At 35.4% G+C, this 20,162-nt stretch overlaps 1 protein-coding gene and 1 non-coding gene across 3 annotated transcripts; one reads left to right on the forward strand and one right to left on the reverse strand.

Moving 5' to 3' along the window:
• Positions 1 to 387: 387 nt before the first annotated feature.
• Positions 388 to 18,967, reverse strand: LOC123559413 (uncharacterized). 2 transcript variants are annotated; one of them, XR_008372690.1, is made up of 6 exons: positions 18,777 to 18,967; positions 17,891 to 17,972; positions 14,956 to 15,117; positions 11,523 to 11,672; positions 8,623 to 10,126; positions 388 to 8,321 (listed from the first exon to the last, which is right to left on the reverse strand). XR_008372690.1 is itself a non-coding variant. In XM_053552719.1 (5 exons), exons 2-5 carry the CDS (start codon positions 17,955 to 17,957, stop codon positions 9,942 to 9,944), a joined length of 564 nt encoding a protein of 187 aa, XP_053408694.1. In that variant the 5' UTR covers positions 17,958 to 17,972; positions 18,777 to 18,957; the 3' UTR covers positions 388 to 9,941. The 2 variants fall into 2 exon arrangements, 1 of the variants encoding a protein (XP_053408694.1); XM_053552719.1 differs by having other exon boundaries at positions 388 to 10,126; positions 18,777 to 18,957.
• On the forward strand, positions 18,075 to 18,152 carry Trnat-agu (transfer RNA threonine (anticodon AGU)). Its single transcript has one exon. It is a non-coding gene; the product is annotated as a tRNA-Thr (tRNA).
• Positions 18,968 to 20,162: the final 1,195 nt, after the last annotated feature.

Raw genomic sequence — 20,162 nt, forward strand, 5'->3', positions numbered from 1 at the left:
GTCTTAAAATACAGAGTTTAATACAGAAAGACAGTCATTAACGTTGGTAAAACTCGCGGTCCAACCAATCTGCTTATTTCACTATGTGTTCTGTTGTTTGTGTGTCTATAAAGTATGTTAAAATAAACATGTTGCAAATTTACAAATTTCTAAAATAACTGTTGATTTATAGTACGAGTAATGTACGTTTATAAGAACAGTCGTTTGTTTTATATAGTGCAAGCTGAAGTTACCAGGGACATTCGCTAGGACACGGTCATGCAAGCCGCACGCACATCACGCACTTACGCGAGTATACATATATACTTAAAGGGAAATGATCTACCAAATACTGTATTTTTATCCAAATGAATTATCTATCTTAGTAAAAATGAACTACAACCAACGCTGTTTAAAAACAGATTTTATTCAATTTCATATAAAATATAACCAATGTACAACTGTTTTATAATTCAATAAAATGCGTAAAATGATATATTTGATTATAACTGGTATTAGAAAATTAAAAGCAGAATGCCTCGTGACATACGTCAGTTTTTTAAAAAAATAATAAAAACATATCAAAGACTTTTGTTAACGGCTGATATGTTTGGTAAATGCTGTAGCTTAGAGCTAAATTCTAATTAAAATAACCTACTTAGACTGTGCGTTCTATATTTATCAAGTTAAAGCTTTTCTATACATTTTTTAAAAACTTAAACAATGCTTCTTACATTGTACATACAGCCTAGACATCACCGAATCAAGTTCACTTCTTCCTTAACCCAAAAGGCAATGCTTTTTAAATACAAAAGCTGAAGTAAATCTGGAGAGCTAGTCCTTTAAACTTTTCCTTGCAAAATTTATAAAATGGACTGGTCTATCATTTAATTTGGGCAGTACCATTTATTAATCAAAGGGGTGTTCATTGAAAATTTACAACTGATTGAATAGCAAACAGAGCAGACCAAGATCAAACTGATCTTGGTCTGCATTGGTCACAAAGGCAAAACCCCTTGCTGCCAGCAGGCTAAAGGCTAAAGGTTAATGAAACCATTCCCTTCCATATTTTCAAAAATATACTGGCACATAAAATTTTATAACAGGAAAGAATGGCCTAGAAATTAAGATTTGTGTGCAGATTTTCTTATGCAGACAAGTACTGATAATAAAACCCTATCCTACCCAGTGATTAATGGCTAAAAAAGGTATTGTAAACTCCACCCCCACATCCACCCTAAAAATACAAACATGTACATCGTGAGGCATCCTGCTTTCACGTCACGGTGAGTAATTTCTTGCATAATTTATGACAAAAACAACCGTAACAGATCTAGTACAAATAATACAATGAGAATAAATGTCTTTGAGGTTACAACAATGAACAAGGACATTTGTACGAGCACCTGTTTATAATTATGCTATAAATTCAAAATATTTAAATATATAAAAACAGAACTATACAGTACAGCCAAAATACAGATCTGAATATTAAAATGAGAACAGTTTTTACTTTTTCTAAATGCACAAAAAAAATAGTATCAAATTATCAAAAAAAAAAAAAAAATTCTTAAGACTGCCTGCTTAAATGTAGGAAAATATAATGTGTAATAAAAGCCTTTTTTTCAAAAAAATTTCGGTAACCAAACTTGATGTGTCCATATATATGACGCTGTTGCCCCTACCTACTGTCACTGTATGGTAATATGTTATATACTGAGTAAACTTTCGTAATATTTTGGGATAGAGAGGAATGATACTACATGTACAAAACATCATCAAGAAACTAAGAGAGTAAAAAACAAACGTAATTTTTTTTTTTTTACAAAAGGACTTGGGGAGGGGTTGGTGAATCCACAAAAAAATCCAGGTGCACAACTTCATATGCTGAACACTATTCCTATGATGTTTGATGGCTCTAGGTCAAATGGGGGTCTCCATGGCAGAGAGGTTAAGGCTGCTGACTTCATATCACTTGTCTCTCACTGATAGTGGTTTGAAACCTCACTTTTGGTGCAGAATGTTTTATGCAAGGAAGCAATCGCACTGGCTTGTGAAAGGTCGGTGGTTCTACCCAGGTGCTCACTCATGCTTGAAGAAATGGCCAGAGGGTACCTAAGCCTTCCTTTAAGGTCAAAAGCTGGAAAAGTTGCCATATGCTCTTAATTAAGTCAGTGTGACAGCTCAAATACTTTCTGAGATATGAATAACACAAATTCTGATGGACAGACAAAGGTAAATCGAAGTATTCCCCCCCACCCCTCCACCAAGTTGTTTTTTGTGGAAGAGGGAACAAAAAACTGTGCAATATTCTTATACTGATGTGCTTTTGTCCAGTCCATAATTTTCAAAATTCACTATGAAATGCCCTATCAGAAACTGCAATCTGCAGACAAATGCCATTTTGCACTATTATTATTAAAATTTTATATCATAAATGTTTAAAAATCAACCATGAGATCCTAAGGAGTAATAAGTATTTCTTCTACAGTGTCAATAATCAAATAGTATCCTAAAACTACAGAGAGATTAGATTACAAATCAAGCACAACCTTAGTCTGTATCTAAGTTTCAGTAATATCAATTATAAAGATGAAATACTACATAAATAACCAAGTACAGAATGTCGTCTGCAGCAGCTGAAATTTACATGTTATCATCTGGCATCTATTCTATATAATCAAATTACTATGCTGTATTCTGTATAATAAACTTTCTGACGAAACCAATTTACAAACATTATTGCAGTTATTTATGTTATAACTAAAACATTTAAATATTACATAAAGATATATTTAATTTCGTACATTTTAAATTTAACCTGGAAATATATCTTATCAACTGCATCAAGATGAACAAGAAGCCATCTGCTGTTCTTTAAATACAAACTGCACTAAAATTCTTTAAAATCAGTTATGAATTTTGATTTAATGAAAATATCAATGTATGGAAATTTGATTTGTACATCAATTTATTGGTTAAACATAAAATATGAAACACACTGATATAAATTTTGTTCTTATGACCTTATTAAAACACAAGTTGTCCATAAAATTTTATTAAACATCAATAACAACTTGTTAGCAATATTTCTTCAAATTTTCTAAGTAAAACAAGAGCTGTCAGTAAGTCAGCTAGCATTCTAAACTATATGACAATTTATAAGTCATTCAACGTTTGTTACTTCCACTAAAGATGAGCAAGACTTACAAAAGACTATAATTATATTACAACAAGAGGGTCATGATGGATGTAAGTTGCTCAACTGACTTGAATATACTTCATAAAACACTTGTTTCATAACATCAATCAGTTTATACAAGGCTGTTTAAAGTTTATTCTGTTTTAATCCGGCCTGCTCCTAGAAGCAGTCAAGCAAAATTTCTACAAAACTGGAAAGCATATGAACAAACTTGAAAAAGGATGTTACGAAGGTGCAACAGACCAAGCTGATGATGATCCATCCAAAAGTTCACCAGAAGAATTTGTTAAAAGTGGAATTATTTGAGCCGTGACATGGGAAAATCAACATAGTGGCTTTGCAACCAGCATGGATCCAGACCAGCCTGCGCATCTGCGCAGTCTGGTCAGGATCCATGCTGTTCGCTAACAGTTTCTCCAATTCCAATAGGCTTTAAAAGCGAACAGCATGGAGCCCGACCAGACTGCGCGGATGCGCAGGCTGGTCTGGATCCATGCTGGTCGCACACCCACTATGTTGGTTTTGTCATGGCACGGCTCATTTGAACAATTATGAATGAAGACTTTACAGGGATGCTACACAGCAAGTTTGGCAATGATCCAACAAGTGCCTCATGAGAAGACTCCCTCTGACAGTTTTACTATTTTCACTTCTAACAGCCCTAAAAGGGGCCATTTGATCCATCAAATATCACATTAAAGACTTTTTTTATTTATAGCACTGACAGCCCCTAATAGGGGCCAAGCAGAAGCAACTAATGAACTTGAGAAATTACCTTTCAAGAATGCTTATAACCAAGTTCAATGAACATCCATCAAGTGGCTCATGAGATCTTTTAAAGGTGTGTTGTTTTTCTATTTTTATGCGCTGTTGGCTCCAAACAAGGACCAAGTGGAATGTCACTGAAGATGGCCAGTAGGCTGAGTGGAATCATTTGAACAAACCTAAGAGAGGCCCATGCAGTGATGCTTCTAACAAAGTTTGGTGAAGACCCATCATGCGATACATGAGAAGTCATTTTAAGTTAAAGAACTATGCTTGATTGGAAACAGCACATCACAAAACCTCATAAGCAAAATTTCAGATTAGCTTAAAAATTAAAATTTTATTAAAGGCAATAATAACAACTAGTAGCAATACTTCAACAAATTTTCTAAGTAAAGAAGGGTCCACAATTTGAACTAGTTTCAACTAAGAGTTATCTAACTTGCTTATTTAAGAACATTTGATCCGGAGGATGCATTGTGTGACCGTTCAATATTTGATTGCATGCAATATATTTAACAAAATTTTCTAAGTACAGTATAATTTTCTTCTTGTGAATATCTTACCAGTATAAATTTATCAACAATCTCATATTTCTATTAAATGCATATGCTTTTCAAGAAAGTAGTACAAAATATGCCCTCAGTCTGACAATGTAAATATGTCTTGCAACAATGTTCTATCAAATAAATTATACAGCATTTTATGAACAACCCTATTTATCAGCTGAGGCAAGCTAATTTGTTAAGCAGGTTGCTATGAAGTAAAATATAATGACGGTGAGTTTTCTTTTTTAAGATATTAAAAAGTGTTAATCTGATATCGGTCAAGTAATGGATTTGTTCAAAATTTTAATATTTGGTCAATTACAGATCATAAACAAGAAAATTTGAAATCTGTCTTGTTTTCTTGCATTCTTCATGTGAGGAAGCCATCCAGCTGGCTTACGGAAGGTCGGTGGTTCTATCCAGGTGCCCGCTCGTGATGAAATTATGCACGGAGGGGCACCTGGGGTCTTCCTCCACCATTAAAGCTGGAAAGTCGCCATATGACCTAAAATTGTGTCAGTGCGACGTTAAAACCAACAAAAAAAAAAAATAAAATAAAAAATAAAAACAAATAAATGTTTTCTTGCATGACAATGTGACAATTTACATAATGAGAAGCATTACATAGCGAAAAAAAACAACAACAACAAAATTATATCATTATAAATTTCACAAGTAAATATTTGTTCGTATAGGAAACAGAGTTCTGGTTGGAGTGACCAACACAACATCGGTCGTTATACAGACAATAAATATGCCTATAATGGATAAAAAATCATGCAAAACATCTTTTAATAAAGTAAGAGCACATTCAAAATTGCTTTCGTGTTATTTTCTGTTTTTGTTATGCGAAGTTCTAGGACTTTTCTCACATGACCTGTTTACTTAGGATATTAAACTTTTCCTGTGAACAATTCTAACTTGTGTTCATTTATCCACACTGGATGTAAAAGGGCCTAACTTTTTATGTTTCCTTGCTATGTCTTTTTGTCAAATTTGACAAGATGTCAAGTTAATCACTCTTACCAGTAAAGTTACATATTAAAGGGGAATGCCTTTAGATTTCATTTTGGTACATTTTTAGGAACATTTGACTTAAGTGTGCATCTGAAGGTAAGCCCCTTTAAACCTAAGTCTAAGACAAAAAACTGCAATAATATATTCTGTGCTTTATAAATGTTGGCAAGTGTATAAATCTCATGACATTGAAATTGCACTTAAATCAATATCGATTACCTCACATTTGGCATCACAACTGCAAATCAGCATGACTGGTTATTCACAGTGGACACTGAGATGAAAAGAATTAACTATACTACAGTTTTCATTGAAATATGCAAGAAGTAGTATACATGACATGGTACCACAAATAAACAAGAGGACCATGATGGTCCTGAATCGCTCACCTCTTCCCACATGATCCAGTTTTGAGTATGACGTCGTTTTTTCTATTATTTGACATAGTGACCTAGTTTTTGAGCTCATGTGACCCAGTTTTGAACTTGACCTAGATATTATAAAGATAAAAATTCTGACCAATTTTCATGAAGATCCATTGAAAAATATGGTCTCTAGAGAGGTCACAAGGTTTTTCTATTATTTGACCTATTGACCTAGTTTTTTAAGGCACGTGACCCAGTTTCAAACTTGACCTAGATATCATCAAGGTGGACATTCTGACCAATTTTCATGAAGATCCATTCAAGGGTATGGCCTCTAGAGAGGTCACAAGGTTTTTCTATTTCAAGACCTACTGACCTAGTTTTTGATCGCAGTTGACCCAGTTTCAAACTTGACCTAGATATCATCAAGATAAACATTCAGACCAACTTTCATACAGATCCCATGAAAAATATGGCCTTTAGAGAGGTCACAACGTTTTTTCATTATTTGACCTACTGACCTACTTTTTGAAGGCACGTGACCCACTTTCGAACTTGACTTAGATATCATCAAGGTGAACATTCTGACCAATTTTTATGAATATCCATTCACAAGTATGGCCTCTAGAGAGGTCACAAGGTTTTTCTATTTTTAGACCTACTGACCTAGTTTTTGACCGCACATGACCCTGTTTCGAATTTGACCTAGATATCATCAAGATGAACATTCAGACCAACTTTCATGAAGATCCATTGAAAAATATGGCCTTTAGAGAGGTCACAAGGTTTTTCTATTATTTGACCTACTGACCTAGTTTTTGATGGCACGTGACCCACTTTCAAATTTGACCTAGATATCATCAAGATGAACATTCAGACCAACTTTCATACAGATCCCATGGAAAATATGGCCTCTAGTTAGGTCACAAGGTTTCTCTATTATTTGACCTACTAACCTAGTTTTTGACGGCACGTGACCCACTTTCGAACTTGACTTAGATATCATCAAGGTGAACATTCTGACAAATTTTCATGAAGATTTCATGAAATATATGGCCTCTAGAGAGGTCACAAGGTTTTTCTATTTTTAGACCTACTGACCTAGTTTTTGACCGCACGAGACCCAGTTTCGAACTTGACCTAGATATCATCAAGATGACCATTCAGACCAACTTTCACACAGATCCCATGAAAAATATGGCCTTTAGAGAGGTCACAAGGTTTTTCTATTATTTGACCTACTGACCTAGTTTTTGATGGCACGTGACCCAGTTTCGAACTTGACCTAAATATCATCAAGGTGAACGTTCTGACCAACTGTAAAATATATGGCCTCTAGAGAGGTCACAAGGTTTTTCTATTTTTAGACCTACTGACCTAGTTTTTGACCGCACGTGACCCAGTTTCGAACTTGACCTAGATATCATCAAGATGAACATTCTGACCAATTTTCATGAAGATCCATTGAAAATTATGGCCTCTAGAGAGGTCACAAGGTTTTTCTATTTTTAGACCTACTGACCTAGTTTTTGACGGCACGTGACCCAGTTTCGAACTTGACCTAGATATCATCAAGATGAACATTCTGACCAACTTTCATAAAGATCCCATGAAAAATGTGACCTCTAGAGTGGTCACAAGCAAAAGTTTACGGACGGACGGCCGCACGGACGGACGATGGACACCGCGCGATCACAAAAGCCCACCTTGTCACTTTGTGACAGGTGAGCTAAAAACTAACTAAAATCATAAATTGTCAGAAAATAAGATTTAATGGCAACACAATCTTTTGGTTCATAAAAGTTCCTCTTTCCGTCCCTTTCAATTACTAACTATCACTAGCATGGTACAAAAGATGGATCTATTTTAAGATAAAATCCACTGTTTAAACAGTTACGTTGTTTTTTTTGTTAAATCTAACGATTCTATAGATAACAGTACTGTCGAACATTGTTATTGTAATTAGATGCCCATAGGCAACATGTTGAGCCCGCCAGCTATCAAAAGGACTGGGAGTTGCACATGACACGCCCTGTCTCATTGAGGTTAACATTTATGCCAAATAAAAAAAGAGATTGCAAAAAGTTACAATATAAGTTATTTAAAGTAACAACTAAGTGACGAAAATCTTTAAAAAATATAAATAAATTCTAAGTCCACACAAAAATCCTCACCAGTAGAGATAGGTCAAAATTCACCTGAAAATTGGATGTAACATGCATGTTGTACTACAGAAAAGTGGTCTTGATTTTTTCCCTACGACCAGTAATAAAAAGTTACGAATATAAGCTATTTATAGTAACAAAAAAGGGAAGTAATTCTAGGATCTTGCACATGACACTCCGTCTCATGATGATGAACAATTGTGCCAAGTTACATCAAAATCCCTCTATGCATCAAAAAGAAATGCTCCAGACAAAGTCATTCTTGTATCTGACTTTTGATCTCTGTTACCTTGACCTTAGACCTAGGGACCTGGTTTATGCGCAGGACACTCCGTCTCATGGTGGTGAACATTTGTGCCAAGTTACATCAAAATGCATGAAGAAGAAATGCTCCAGACAAAGTGGTCATTCTTGTATCCTTTGACCTCTAAATGTGACCGTGACCTTAGACCTAGGGACCTGGTTATTGTGCATGACACTCCGTCTCATGATGGTGAACAATTATGCCAAGTTACATCAAAATCTCTCCATGCATGAAGAAGAAATGCTCCGGACAGTCATTTTTTAATTTGACCTTTGACCTGTAAGTGTGACCTTGATCTTTGAGATAGGAACCTGGGGTTAACGCATGACACTCCGTCTCACTGAGGTTAACATTCATGCCAAATATAAACAAGATTGCTCCATGCATGTCAAAGTTATGGTCTGGACAAACAAATCTGGATGGACACACGGATGCACGCACATACACCGAACAGCCATTTGGACAACTATGTCTTCGCATCCGCAAGCGGGCTCGACAAAAATGAAAAAATTAACATCACATCCTGACATGTTTAATTTATTCTGATACAAACTGTATGGGGCAACAAATTTAAAAATCTAACAATGGAACACCAACAGATGTGTGAAAATCAATTAATTAGGAATGTTTATTTCTCATAATGTCTCCCAACTTGAGTAAGCCACTGTCTGTAAATTTAGAATAAGAAAGTATTAGCTACAACAATTAAACAACAGCTGTCACTAATGGTGACAAATAACCCCCGCAGCGCCTTGACCTTTGACCTGGTGACCCCAAAGTTAGTAAGGGTTGTGTACTAAATAAGTATTATCAGCATGTGAAGTTTGAAGGTTCTGGGTGCAATGGTTGGCGAGTAAAGTGCCTTAATTCATGCAAAAAGTTAACGTTGTGACGAACGAACGGACGGACAGTTGAAAACTAATATGCCTCCCTTCAGGGGGCATAAAAATAGGTATAAAAATATAATTTTCTCAGTAGAAAAATTAATGCTGATATGTTTGTTTTCATATATCACATTAAGCTGTTATAAAACATCCAACAACTGGTACCTTAGTCTAATATGACAAGTCACGTTTATTTTTAGTAACACAAATTAATGGTGACACTAGAGATCAAGAAAGAGCGCTAACATATTCGACCTACTATTTTACGTATGGTCATTTCAGTTCAAATTTGGGAAATCTATTTTTAGAATCAGTACCATAGGTCAACACTATTTGGGAAAATTATTATTTAATTTCTCGTGTTTCTGACATAAAGGTTTGAGCAAATGAATCAATTAACATTATTTCTAAATTATACATCGCTTAAAAAGGTTTTTACATCATTTTATTAATCAGAAAGATATACAGGTGTGCAGCATACATGGATAAAATTCTATGACTTAATAACAGACTATGCCATTTTACAAACTAAAATGTGTTTTTTTTTATTTGTTATTTTTAGTAACAGGTTACTGAATAATAAACTTCTTGAAGTAATAATAATAACACAATTGTTCAAGCTGTCTGAGATATATACATATATATACCGTATAAACCTGTATAAATGTACATGTATAAAAATCTTTAATACAGATCTACCAGTATATAAAGATCATTTCATCATTCTGGTGCCTATACCAATAAGAATAGTTGCCACGGTAACCATGATGGATGACACAACACACAAAGCGAAACTCCAGTCCAATGTCTGTACGTACACACTAGTTACATCTGTGATACGGCTGTTTGAATTTACGTCTGCAGCATATATTATAATTCCTATGAATCCAAACAAACCTGAAGAATAAATTAAAACTTGTATATTACGCACTGCATTCATGAATTACCTTCCAAAATGTGTTGAGAATGGGTCCTCCCTGACTCAATAGTCATTGTTCATTAGAGTCCAGAAATTTACTGAGACACATTAAGAATTTTTCGCTCAAGAACTTCTTTGATTAATGTGACTGCTGCACAATACATTCCAGTCATGCTATTGTGAAATTACAACAAATCTGTTGATTCTATGTTTTAACCGAACACTAGTCCAAATAATAGGACATTTCGGGACAGCATGATAACTTTTGACTGTTGCTGTTAGAGGGACGACAACACTAAAGTAAGTCGGATGCATAAGGCTAGTCCAGTCGTAAGCAATACCAAAACTTACCAGCAATTAACTGTGTTCTATGTGAAACAATTATTGTACTTACACTTAGTAAATCCTGTCCTGTACTAACAAATATCATTACCCGCTAGCTATAAATTCTGTCCTATTTAGTATTAGATCCTACCAGCAATAAAAATCAGTACCTAAAAGCAATTAATTATGTCCTGTCCTAAAAAAGGTGAGCATCTGCAGGATTCATACAGCAGGAATGGGTTTAAGGGAACTTGTCTGGCCGGGAGAAATCTGTTCTTTATAACCAAGGTTCTTTCTTATGTCCATACAGCGAACCAATTCTTTAAATTGGAGGTTATATAACAAACAGTTTGTTTTATGAATGACATGATTCCAAGAGGTGGTCAGCTGTCCAATGGTTACTTTGTTTGTTCGTTTTGAGTTTAACGCCGTTTTTCAGCAGTATTTCAGTCATATAATAGCGGGCAGTTAACCTAACCAGTGTTCCTGGATTCTGTACCAGTACAAACCTGTTCTCCGCAAGTAACTGCCAACTTCCCCACATGAATTATCAGTGGTAGATGATGAATGATTTCAGACACAATGTCTTTTATCTAATCGTCACGTAGAACATACACCCCACCTGGGGATCGAACGCGTGACACCGCGATCCGTAGACCAATGCTCTCCCTACTGAGCTAAACAGGCAGGCTATCCAATGGAAAATGATGTTTTTAAGGGCAGATAACTCTTTTTCAATACCGGCGATCTATGATTTTTAATGCATATTATTGTTTTTTATATGATTGTCATTTAATATCCAAAGTATGAACAAATTCTATTATTGAAAAAAATTTCACCCAAATTGTAGCGAACGCCTTTAAGTAAAGGAAAACTACAGTTGAAATACATGGATGATACTTGTTATCAACCAGTATAACTGTTCAAATATTGGTATATGTTCAATATTTTCCTTTAAAACACCATATGTACCTAAAGCAACAGATTAAGCACTGTCCTAAAGAAGAACAATATCTATGTGTTCTTCCTTAACTATCAATCTGTACCTACCAGCAATAAATCCTGTCCCAAGGCAGGATATCATCAGAATGAGCCTATATCTTTCTATATGCAGGAAGAACCACAACCCAGTTATTATGATACAGGCTGCACCAAACAATAGTGCAAGTACTTCTAGTGCACGGGTCGCAATTAAAACACCTGAAAAATAAAAATTAAAAACTGTTATTTCCAATAAATATGTTTCTAAAAGAAACTAGAGCTATCACTGAAGACAATTCATAGCCCAACCAAAGGCTTGTTAGAAACAGCTTTCCAAACACTCTCTCATTGCAATATCTCATTATACAACAAGATGCCCACGGGCAACATGTTGAGCCTGCCAGCTGTCATTAAGGACTATGAGTTGCACACGACACTCTAAGTCCACACAAAAATCCTTACCTTACCAGTAGAGATAGGTCTTAATACATCTCAAAATTGGGTGTAACATGTATGTTATACTACAGAAAAGTGGTCTTGATTTTTCCCTATAACCAGTAATAAAGAAAGTTACAACATAAGCTATTTATAGTAACAACCAAGGGAAGTAATTCTAGGTTCTTGCATATGACACTCTATCTCAAGATGGTGAAAAATTGTGCCAAGTGACATCAAATCCCTCTATGCATGAAAAAGAAATGTTCCTGACAAAGTCATTCTTGTATATGACCTCTGACCTCTAAGTGTGATCTTGACCTTAGACCTAGGGGCCTAGGTTCTTGTGCACAACACTCAGTGTTAAAACTGTGTACATTCATGCCAAGTTACATCAAAATCCCACCATGCATTTAGAAGAAATGTGCCGGATAAACTTCAATTTGACCTTTGACCTCTGACTGTGACCTTGACCTTTGAGATAGGAACATGGGGTCTGCGCAAGACACTCCTCATTAAGATTAACATTCATGCCAAATATAAACAAGATTGGTCCAAGCAAGTTAAAGTAATAGTCTGGACAAAATTGGATGTACGCACACACATACACGGAACTGCCAAAAGTGGCGACTAAGGCAAGCTCACCGCATAAGGGTTTGACAATAAATTGAGTTTTTGTTTCTAAAATATTCTAAAAATTCTAAATCAAGAAAAAAAGAGGCACTCTCAGGAATCGAACCCCGGACCACTACGGCAATAAAGACAATTTCCTGTCGTCGTAACCAATAATGCTATAGAGGAATTAGTGAATCATGACTTCAAAATATAGATAATTATAACTGACACACAGTTTACCTGGAGTAAAGCGTTACAAACGCTTTTTGATTTTCATCGTAAAAAGAAGTAAAAACAGCAAACTCTCAGTGTTTCCGTAACCTATAGTTTGTCAGTAATTTAGTTTTAAAGCCTTCGTAAGAATTATAGCATTTATTTCCAGATACCTAAAAAACAATTTTTTTGTTGTCGGACGATCTGAAGGCCAGTCCCTTTAATCAGTGGAGTCAAAGTTTTTGTCTAAAATGTAAAAATATAAAAAGAAATATGTTCAAAAAGGGAGATTATTGTAAAAACTATTACAGCTTGAGTTTTGGTACTAACACTGACTTTTTCCCTTTCCATCTTTTATTATATCAAGCTATATAAATCTTTGTCTCAAAATTTTAAGCTATTATCTTAAATGTTACACTAATATGGGGTGCTCAAGATGAAATTAGAGCTTAAGATGGAAAAGTTTCTCATTGGTCAAGTAATGGATTTGTTTGAAACTTCAACAACTGTTACCAATGATTTACACTTATTCATGTTTACTGATAGCTTAAAACATGTTAGATTTTCATCAAAGTTGTTTTCAAAATTTGATTTTCCTATCCCTGTTGTTTAACCATGATAGTTATTTTAATAACATTATAAACTTTTAAAACATACTTTGAGAAAATATTATTACCTCCCTTTGCCTATCATTACCAAGACAGGTTGGAAATAAATGATTTAGGAAGCTACATGCTGTTTTAAAACTTGTCTTTTGGCTCAGATTGTTGAAATATTCCTATATATATCAAATGCAAGTATGAAACTTTAAATTATATTGACATCAAAAGGAATACTGTTTTTTTCTCTCAATATTTTCATACTAAAGGGAGGTAATTACAATTATTCATAATCACTCACCTGAGGCAGACCCTGTCCTAATTAGATCTTGCTTGTGACAAAAGTATTAAATTATAAAAAGAACTAAAATTTCTTTTGAAAAAAAAAAATCAAATTAAAAGACTTTTAAAGATATTTTTATTTTTAGCTCTAGTGGCCCCTTTAAGGAACCAAGTGCCCCTATTTGAACAAACTTGGGAGAGGACCATATAATTATGCTACATACCAAGTTTGATGAAGATCCATCAAGCGTTTCATAATAATTTGTTTAAAAGGCAATTCTATTTTAGCTCTAGCGGCCCCTTTTTCCATTTGAACAAACTTGGGAGAGGACCATATGATGATGCCACAGACCAAGTTTAATGAAGATCAATTGGTAAGAAGTTGTTTAAAGGTATTTCTATTTTTAGCTCTAGTGGCCCCTAAAAGGGGCCAAGTGCCCCCATTTAAACAAAATTGGGAGAGGACCATATAATGATGCCACAGACCAAGTTTAATGAAGATCCATCAAGCAGTGCATGGTAAGAAGTTGTTTAAAGGTATTTCTATTTTTAGCTTTAGCAGCTCCTAAAAGGGGCCAAGTGCCCCCATTTTAACAAATTTGGGAGAGGACCATATAATGATGCTACAGACCAAGTTTGATGAAGATCCATCAAGCAGTTCATGAGAAGAAGTTGTTTAAAGGTATTTCTATTTTTAGCCCTAAGCTAGGGCCCCTAGCAACCCCTAAAAGGGGCCAAGTGCCCCCATTTGAATAAATTTGTGAGAGGACCATATAATGATGCTACAGTCCAAGTTTGATGAAGACCAATCAAGCGGTTCATAATAAGAAGTCGTTCAAAGCTATTTCTATCTTTATCTCTAGTGGCCCCTAAAAGGGGCCAAGTGCCTCCACCTGAGCAAAATTTGATAGAGGACCTCACCAGGATGCTACAGATCAAATTTGGTGTTATTCTGACCAGTATATACTTACCACTTGTATCTGAACATCTGAACTGTTGTAAAGATGCTAACAGCAAGTTAGACATGTTCTTACCTCTTGTATCTTAACATCTGCAAAGTTGTAAATATGCTAACAGCAAGTTAGACACATTTTTACCTCCTGTATCTGAACATCTGCACAGATGTAAATATGCTAACAGCAAGTTTGATCGTATCTGAATGGCTTCAAGTACACATTGTCAACATTATTAGACATATCCTTACCTCTAAAATCTGCACAGCTGTAAATATTCTAACAGCAAGTTAAGACACATATTCGCTAAGCTGTAAGTATGCTAACAACAAGTTAAGACATAAACATGCCTTTAGCATCTGCTCGGATTTAAATACACTGGCAGTAAGTTAGACATATCCTTACTTTTAGTATCCCCATGGCTATTGCAATCAACAACATCAGTACCACGTGACGAACATATAGCCCACAATCCTTGATGACCATATGGCTTATTTTGTATTACACTGTTAGTTATTGTGACAGAATGCCAGTATGGTGTAGCAAGACCTACAATATGTATCAAACCTGAAAAGTAAAACAACAGTTACATGTACTGTATAGCTTAAAGTGAACTGTCTTATATCCTTAGGACAGCCAGCACATTTTTATACAATCTCATCAGGCACATGTATGTTTTTAACAACACAGAAAGTGACATCAGACAACTTCCCGTATTTGAGAGCTGCAGACCTAGACATTTAAGAAATATTTTCAAAATAAATTTTGTGTAGTAAATTTTGATTCTACGGGTCCATGAATGGGTCATCAGATGCTAATACTAAAACTAATACCTTTTATTACGTTACAGCCGCAGAAATATGTAAATTGTCTAGAAAGTTTTTACAACATTGTACTGAAAATATGACCACACCAATGGTATAATAATACACACTTTCAACGCAATTAAAATGGGAAACTAAGAGATTATACAAGATATCTTATTAAGGTAGAATGAAGAATGTGAAAGGTGGAGGTCAAGGGGGTATAATGGTTGAGAAAGGTGAGGGGAGTGTAGAAGAGACTGGGGTAGGTATGAGGGATACCATGACCAAGAAACACTAATAGCTTTGAATACAAGTATGCCCAAGGGCAGAATGTCAAGCCCGCCGGCTGTCAAGTGTGACCTTGACCTTGGACCTAGTTCTTGCGCATGACACTCCATCTCATAATGGTGAACATTCATGCCAAGTTACATCAAAATCCCACTATGCATGAAGAAGAAATGCTCCGGACAAACTTCAATTTGACATTTGACCTCAAACTGTGACCTTGACCTTTGAGATAGGAACATGGGGTTTGCACATGACATGCCTTCTCATTGAGGTAAACATTCATGCTTAATATAAACAAGATTGGTCCATGCATGTCAAAGTTATGGTTCAGACAAAATCGGACGGATGCCCGCAAGCACATACACCGAAAGTGGTGACTGTATCAAGCTCACCGTAAGCGGGCTCGACAAAAATTGAGAACCGTGCCATAAAACTTTAACCAACACTACCACAAAATCAATGCCCATTGACTTTGATACACCTGATTCTCAACAAAATACGTCTGCCCCTTGTTAAAATCAATTTTCTTGCGGTCTGATGATTATAGGAGCTGTGCTAAAGAAGACAGTGTGGAACGGAGAAGCTTGACGTACAACTTCAACCTGAATTCACTGTTAACGCTGATGACATGGTGAAAACAGCCCTCTTATTCTTTGAACAGCCGAGTTAAAAACAGGCTAATGAACTCAGAGGAGAAAAAAACCAGCCCCAACCCTAGACAGCCTTATTTTTAGACAATATCAAACACAGTAACTTTGTGGAATTTGATACAAGATACAAGAATCTTTATTTTGAGACGTTTTTTTTAAACATATAACATTAGCATTTTGCTATTTTCCGACTATAAAACAAAAGACAATAAAGCATTTTAAAAAACAAACAACCTGCAACTAAAAGATATTAAGCTAAGATTATACATTAAAAACATTGTTAAAACAAACATGACTGGCAATAAGTAGGATAACATTAATAATATATGTTAAGGAATTTGGTAGAGGGGTATTTATTTACTTTTTTTTTTTTCAAATGCAAAACAAATTATAAGTTTCTGAATGTTGTACCTTGACTCAATACAATAAATTTTGCCAGGAAAATTATAAGCTGTTTTTTTGCATAATTATGTACTCATATAAATACTCATTAAGCATAAAGTACATTATATACATGTACTTATCACACTACCATTGTACTAGTATACAGATTTTTAAATAGTTGTCATTAAAAGTTCTGAATACCCACACTATTGTTCTTTTTATCATAGAGTTAGATATAATGTGTTTTATGTTCCTTTTTTCTATTTAAACCAAAGAAGTTTAAAATACACAGAATGGCAACAGGAGATAATCTTGTGTCCATGCGTTATCTTACTGAAGCGTTTGCCAACTTGATCAATCGTGATCAAATCAACAGACACTTATTAAAGTAATACACTGGCTATATGGCTGGCATGTAATAATTTGAATCGGGTCCAATTTTCTAATGACGACTGTTGATTTCTCAGACTTCCAATCAAAAATTCATTCCCTCCCTGTGTAGAAACTACTAATAACATTAAAAAACACCATTATCATTATAAACAAACAATCTGATAGAAAATTATATCACAACATAATTTCTATCCTTTTGCTGTCCGTTTCATACATCGGTAAAACAAGATCTCATTCAGTTCCAACATGATGTTGGCAAGATTTGCTCTTTATGCCTTTCAAGTTGATGATCTATTTATTTTTATAACTCTTTGTTTAAACCTATTACTAATATATGATTTTTAACTATTACAATCTTGACATAGCATACCAACGCCTATATATATTTCACTAAACTAGTGTCCGCTGGTAGTGATCTACAGGCAGGAATGAAGGACAGCAATAGTGATGGAATATGTGGACATTCTTGGACTCGACAGTTGCGCTCATGCCCGGCCCGATGTCAGGAAAATTTGAATATTAATTTGGCAAAGTATATGATATTTTAAATCAGTTAACATCTTCGAATAAAAAATATTCACAATTTAATGGAGAAATCATTTACACATAAAATGGAATTGAACATGTTACAGCCTTTTATCCCTTTAAATGATTCCGAATACTGGAGTACACTGAAAAAATAGATTTACTTAAAAAAGTTTATGTTAAAAGAACACTGCAAACACATTTGAAAAATGTATGATAAATTTCTACATATACCCTTACTAAGTTACTTGTTTAAGCATGAAATACAATAACTATATTGAAGAAGAATCTTACCTCCGACAATGAGCAGAAGGATCGCAACTAACACAGGTATAGGTACCCCTTTCCATAACATGGACATCTTGGCTCAGTCAATCTAAAGCAAATAAAAATTAAATGTTTCTTAATGCTTTTTTTTTGAGATGTGATACTGTCACTGTATAGAACTTGAATATTAAAACAGGGAGAAAATGTGTAGGCGGCCGGGTAGCTCAGTCGGTAGAGCATCGGAACAGTATTCCGAGGCCCCGGGTTCGAGTCCCGGTCTGTGGCTGCACATTTTTCTCACCCTGTGACATTTGGCGCCGAACGTGGGGCCGGGATGGCATTACACTGGTTAGTCTCCGACGCCTGTAATTGTTTATATGTAAAGTACCCGCTGAAATTTGAAGACGAATTTCAAAATGGTGGGGAAATATGTCACAGTATAGAACTTGAATATTAAAACCGGGAGAAAATGTGTAGGCGGCCAGGTAGCTGAGTCGGTAGAGCATCGGAACGGTATCCCGAAGCCCCAGGTTCTAGTCCCGGTCTAGCTGCACATTTTTCTCATCCTGTGACATTTGGCGCCCGACATGGGCCGCGACGGCATTACACTGGTTAGTCTCCGACGCCTGTAATTGCTTATATATAAAGTACCTGCTAAATTCGAAGACAAAATTCAAAATGGTGGGGAAATATGTCATGGTATAAAACTTGAATATTTAAACGGGGAGAAAATGTGTAGGTGGCCAGGCAGCTCAGTCGGTAGAGCATCGGAATGGTGTTTCAGAAGCCCTGGGTTCGAGTCCCGGTCTGGCTGCACATTTTTCTCACCCTGTGACAATATAATTATGAAAAAAGAATAAAAAACTGTGACTTTTTAAAAAAGAAATACATGTTGACACACCTGTCCACTTACCTGATAAATTAGGATATCTTGTTCCTCTACACGTAGGTTATACTTTTGCTGAAATGACAAAAGAAGTACGCAAATTGATTGTAAGTTCAAATGAAATGACTAATCAGTACAACTCTGAAATATATCGTGCTGTTGACAGTTTAAAACATTTAAAGGTGTGTAAAAATGACTAATTTGTGTTTACATCTAGGTCGTCTTGATTATGACCGGTAAATTTCACACCGGCAAATATAGAGAATATGTTCCACGTCTCAGATTTTTAATCGAGTGGTCCAGTGTAGTAGTACTAACTTTGCTAAGTAGTAGTAGTAGTAGTAGTAGTGATAATGAGTGACTTAAATCATTATCTTCTTCCCAGATCAACATTATGTCACATTAAAACCGGGCTCAGAAAATTACAACAAATAGATCAAAGATACGAACCAGTTAATGCGCTCTGTCAGCCTACCTGAATGACAAGTTTTAAAAACAACACCTTAAGTTATTTTCAAGTTACGCGCCGGACCCAAAATAAGACGGACAGACAAACGCATTTTTTTTGGCAATCATGCGTATAAAAATTCTTTTATCCTCACAAGTGACTCATAAAAACAAAACGACAAATGACTATTACATGTCACTTAATTTACCCTGCTTCAAATACTCTTTCATTACATATATATGAATCTATTTGTAACACATGAAAAGCGTTCTAAGTAACTCGCGCTAACACACTAATTTGTGTCACATTCAACACATCATTATGAACACATTAAGAACTTAATGCTAAGGTGCATCTTTTGATCCAGCAACCTTCATGGTGCCTATTTACAGTTCAGCTCACGCGGAACACCCATTATATTCGATCCTCGGCGGATCACCAAATTGTATAGTCAGTTTTATTCACTCCAAAGGACCGCTGGAGTAAATTAGGATGAAATCCGATTCACGGAATGAATACACTTGAGTTATTATACAAGTGTGTTGATCTTGATGTATGTATAACGTCCCGTTGATTGTGTGACTTTAGGTTTCCCCAGAGTCCAAAAGGACAAGATATTCATCGATTAGTATCTTTGCTCCAGTTTATAACTACCCGATTTTAAATATAAAGTTTTATCTCGAAAAACACTACTTTCTCCAAGTCTACCAAGTGCTTGGCATATAAGATCCTAGTAAGACTCCGAGCAGAATTTGCATGTCTAATTTGGAGTCCTCTCGCACAAAACGAAGTCAATAACTGCGAAATGGTGTAGAGAACAATGACAAGATGGTGTTGCAAACGTTGTGGGGAGGGTGGGGGGGGGGGGGGGGGGGGGATAATCCACGTTAGGGAGATGCTGTAAGACCTTTCTTGGCAAACCCTTCGTCGACGTAGATATATTAACAGTATTGTTTTCTTTTTCA

Source organism: Mercenaria mercenaria, chromosome 10 (genome assembly GCF_021730395.1).
Source record: "Mercenaria mercenaria strain notata chromosome 10, MADL_Memer_1, whole genome shotgun sequence".
NCBI classification, from domain to species: Eukaryota; Metazoa; Mollusca; class Bivalvia; order Venerida; family Veneridae; genus Mercenaria; species Mercenaria mercenaria.

Coding starts and splice junctions, on each gene's coding strand:
- LOC123559413 (XM_053552719.1), bottom strand. CDS start 17,957: ATGTCCATGTTATGGAAAGGGGTACCTATACCTGTGTTAGTTGCGATC. Junction 15,118..17,890: donor CCTTCTGCTCATTGTCGGAG/GTAAGATTCTTC, acceptor TTTACTTTTCAG/GTTTGATACATATTGTAGGT. Junction 10,127..11,522: donor TGGGACAGGATTTATTGCTG/GTAGGTACAGAT, acceptor TTTATTCTTCAG/GTTTGTTTGGATTCATAGGA.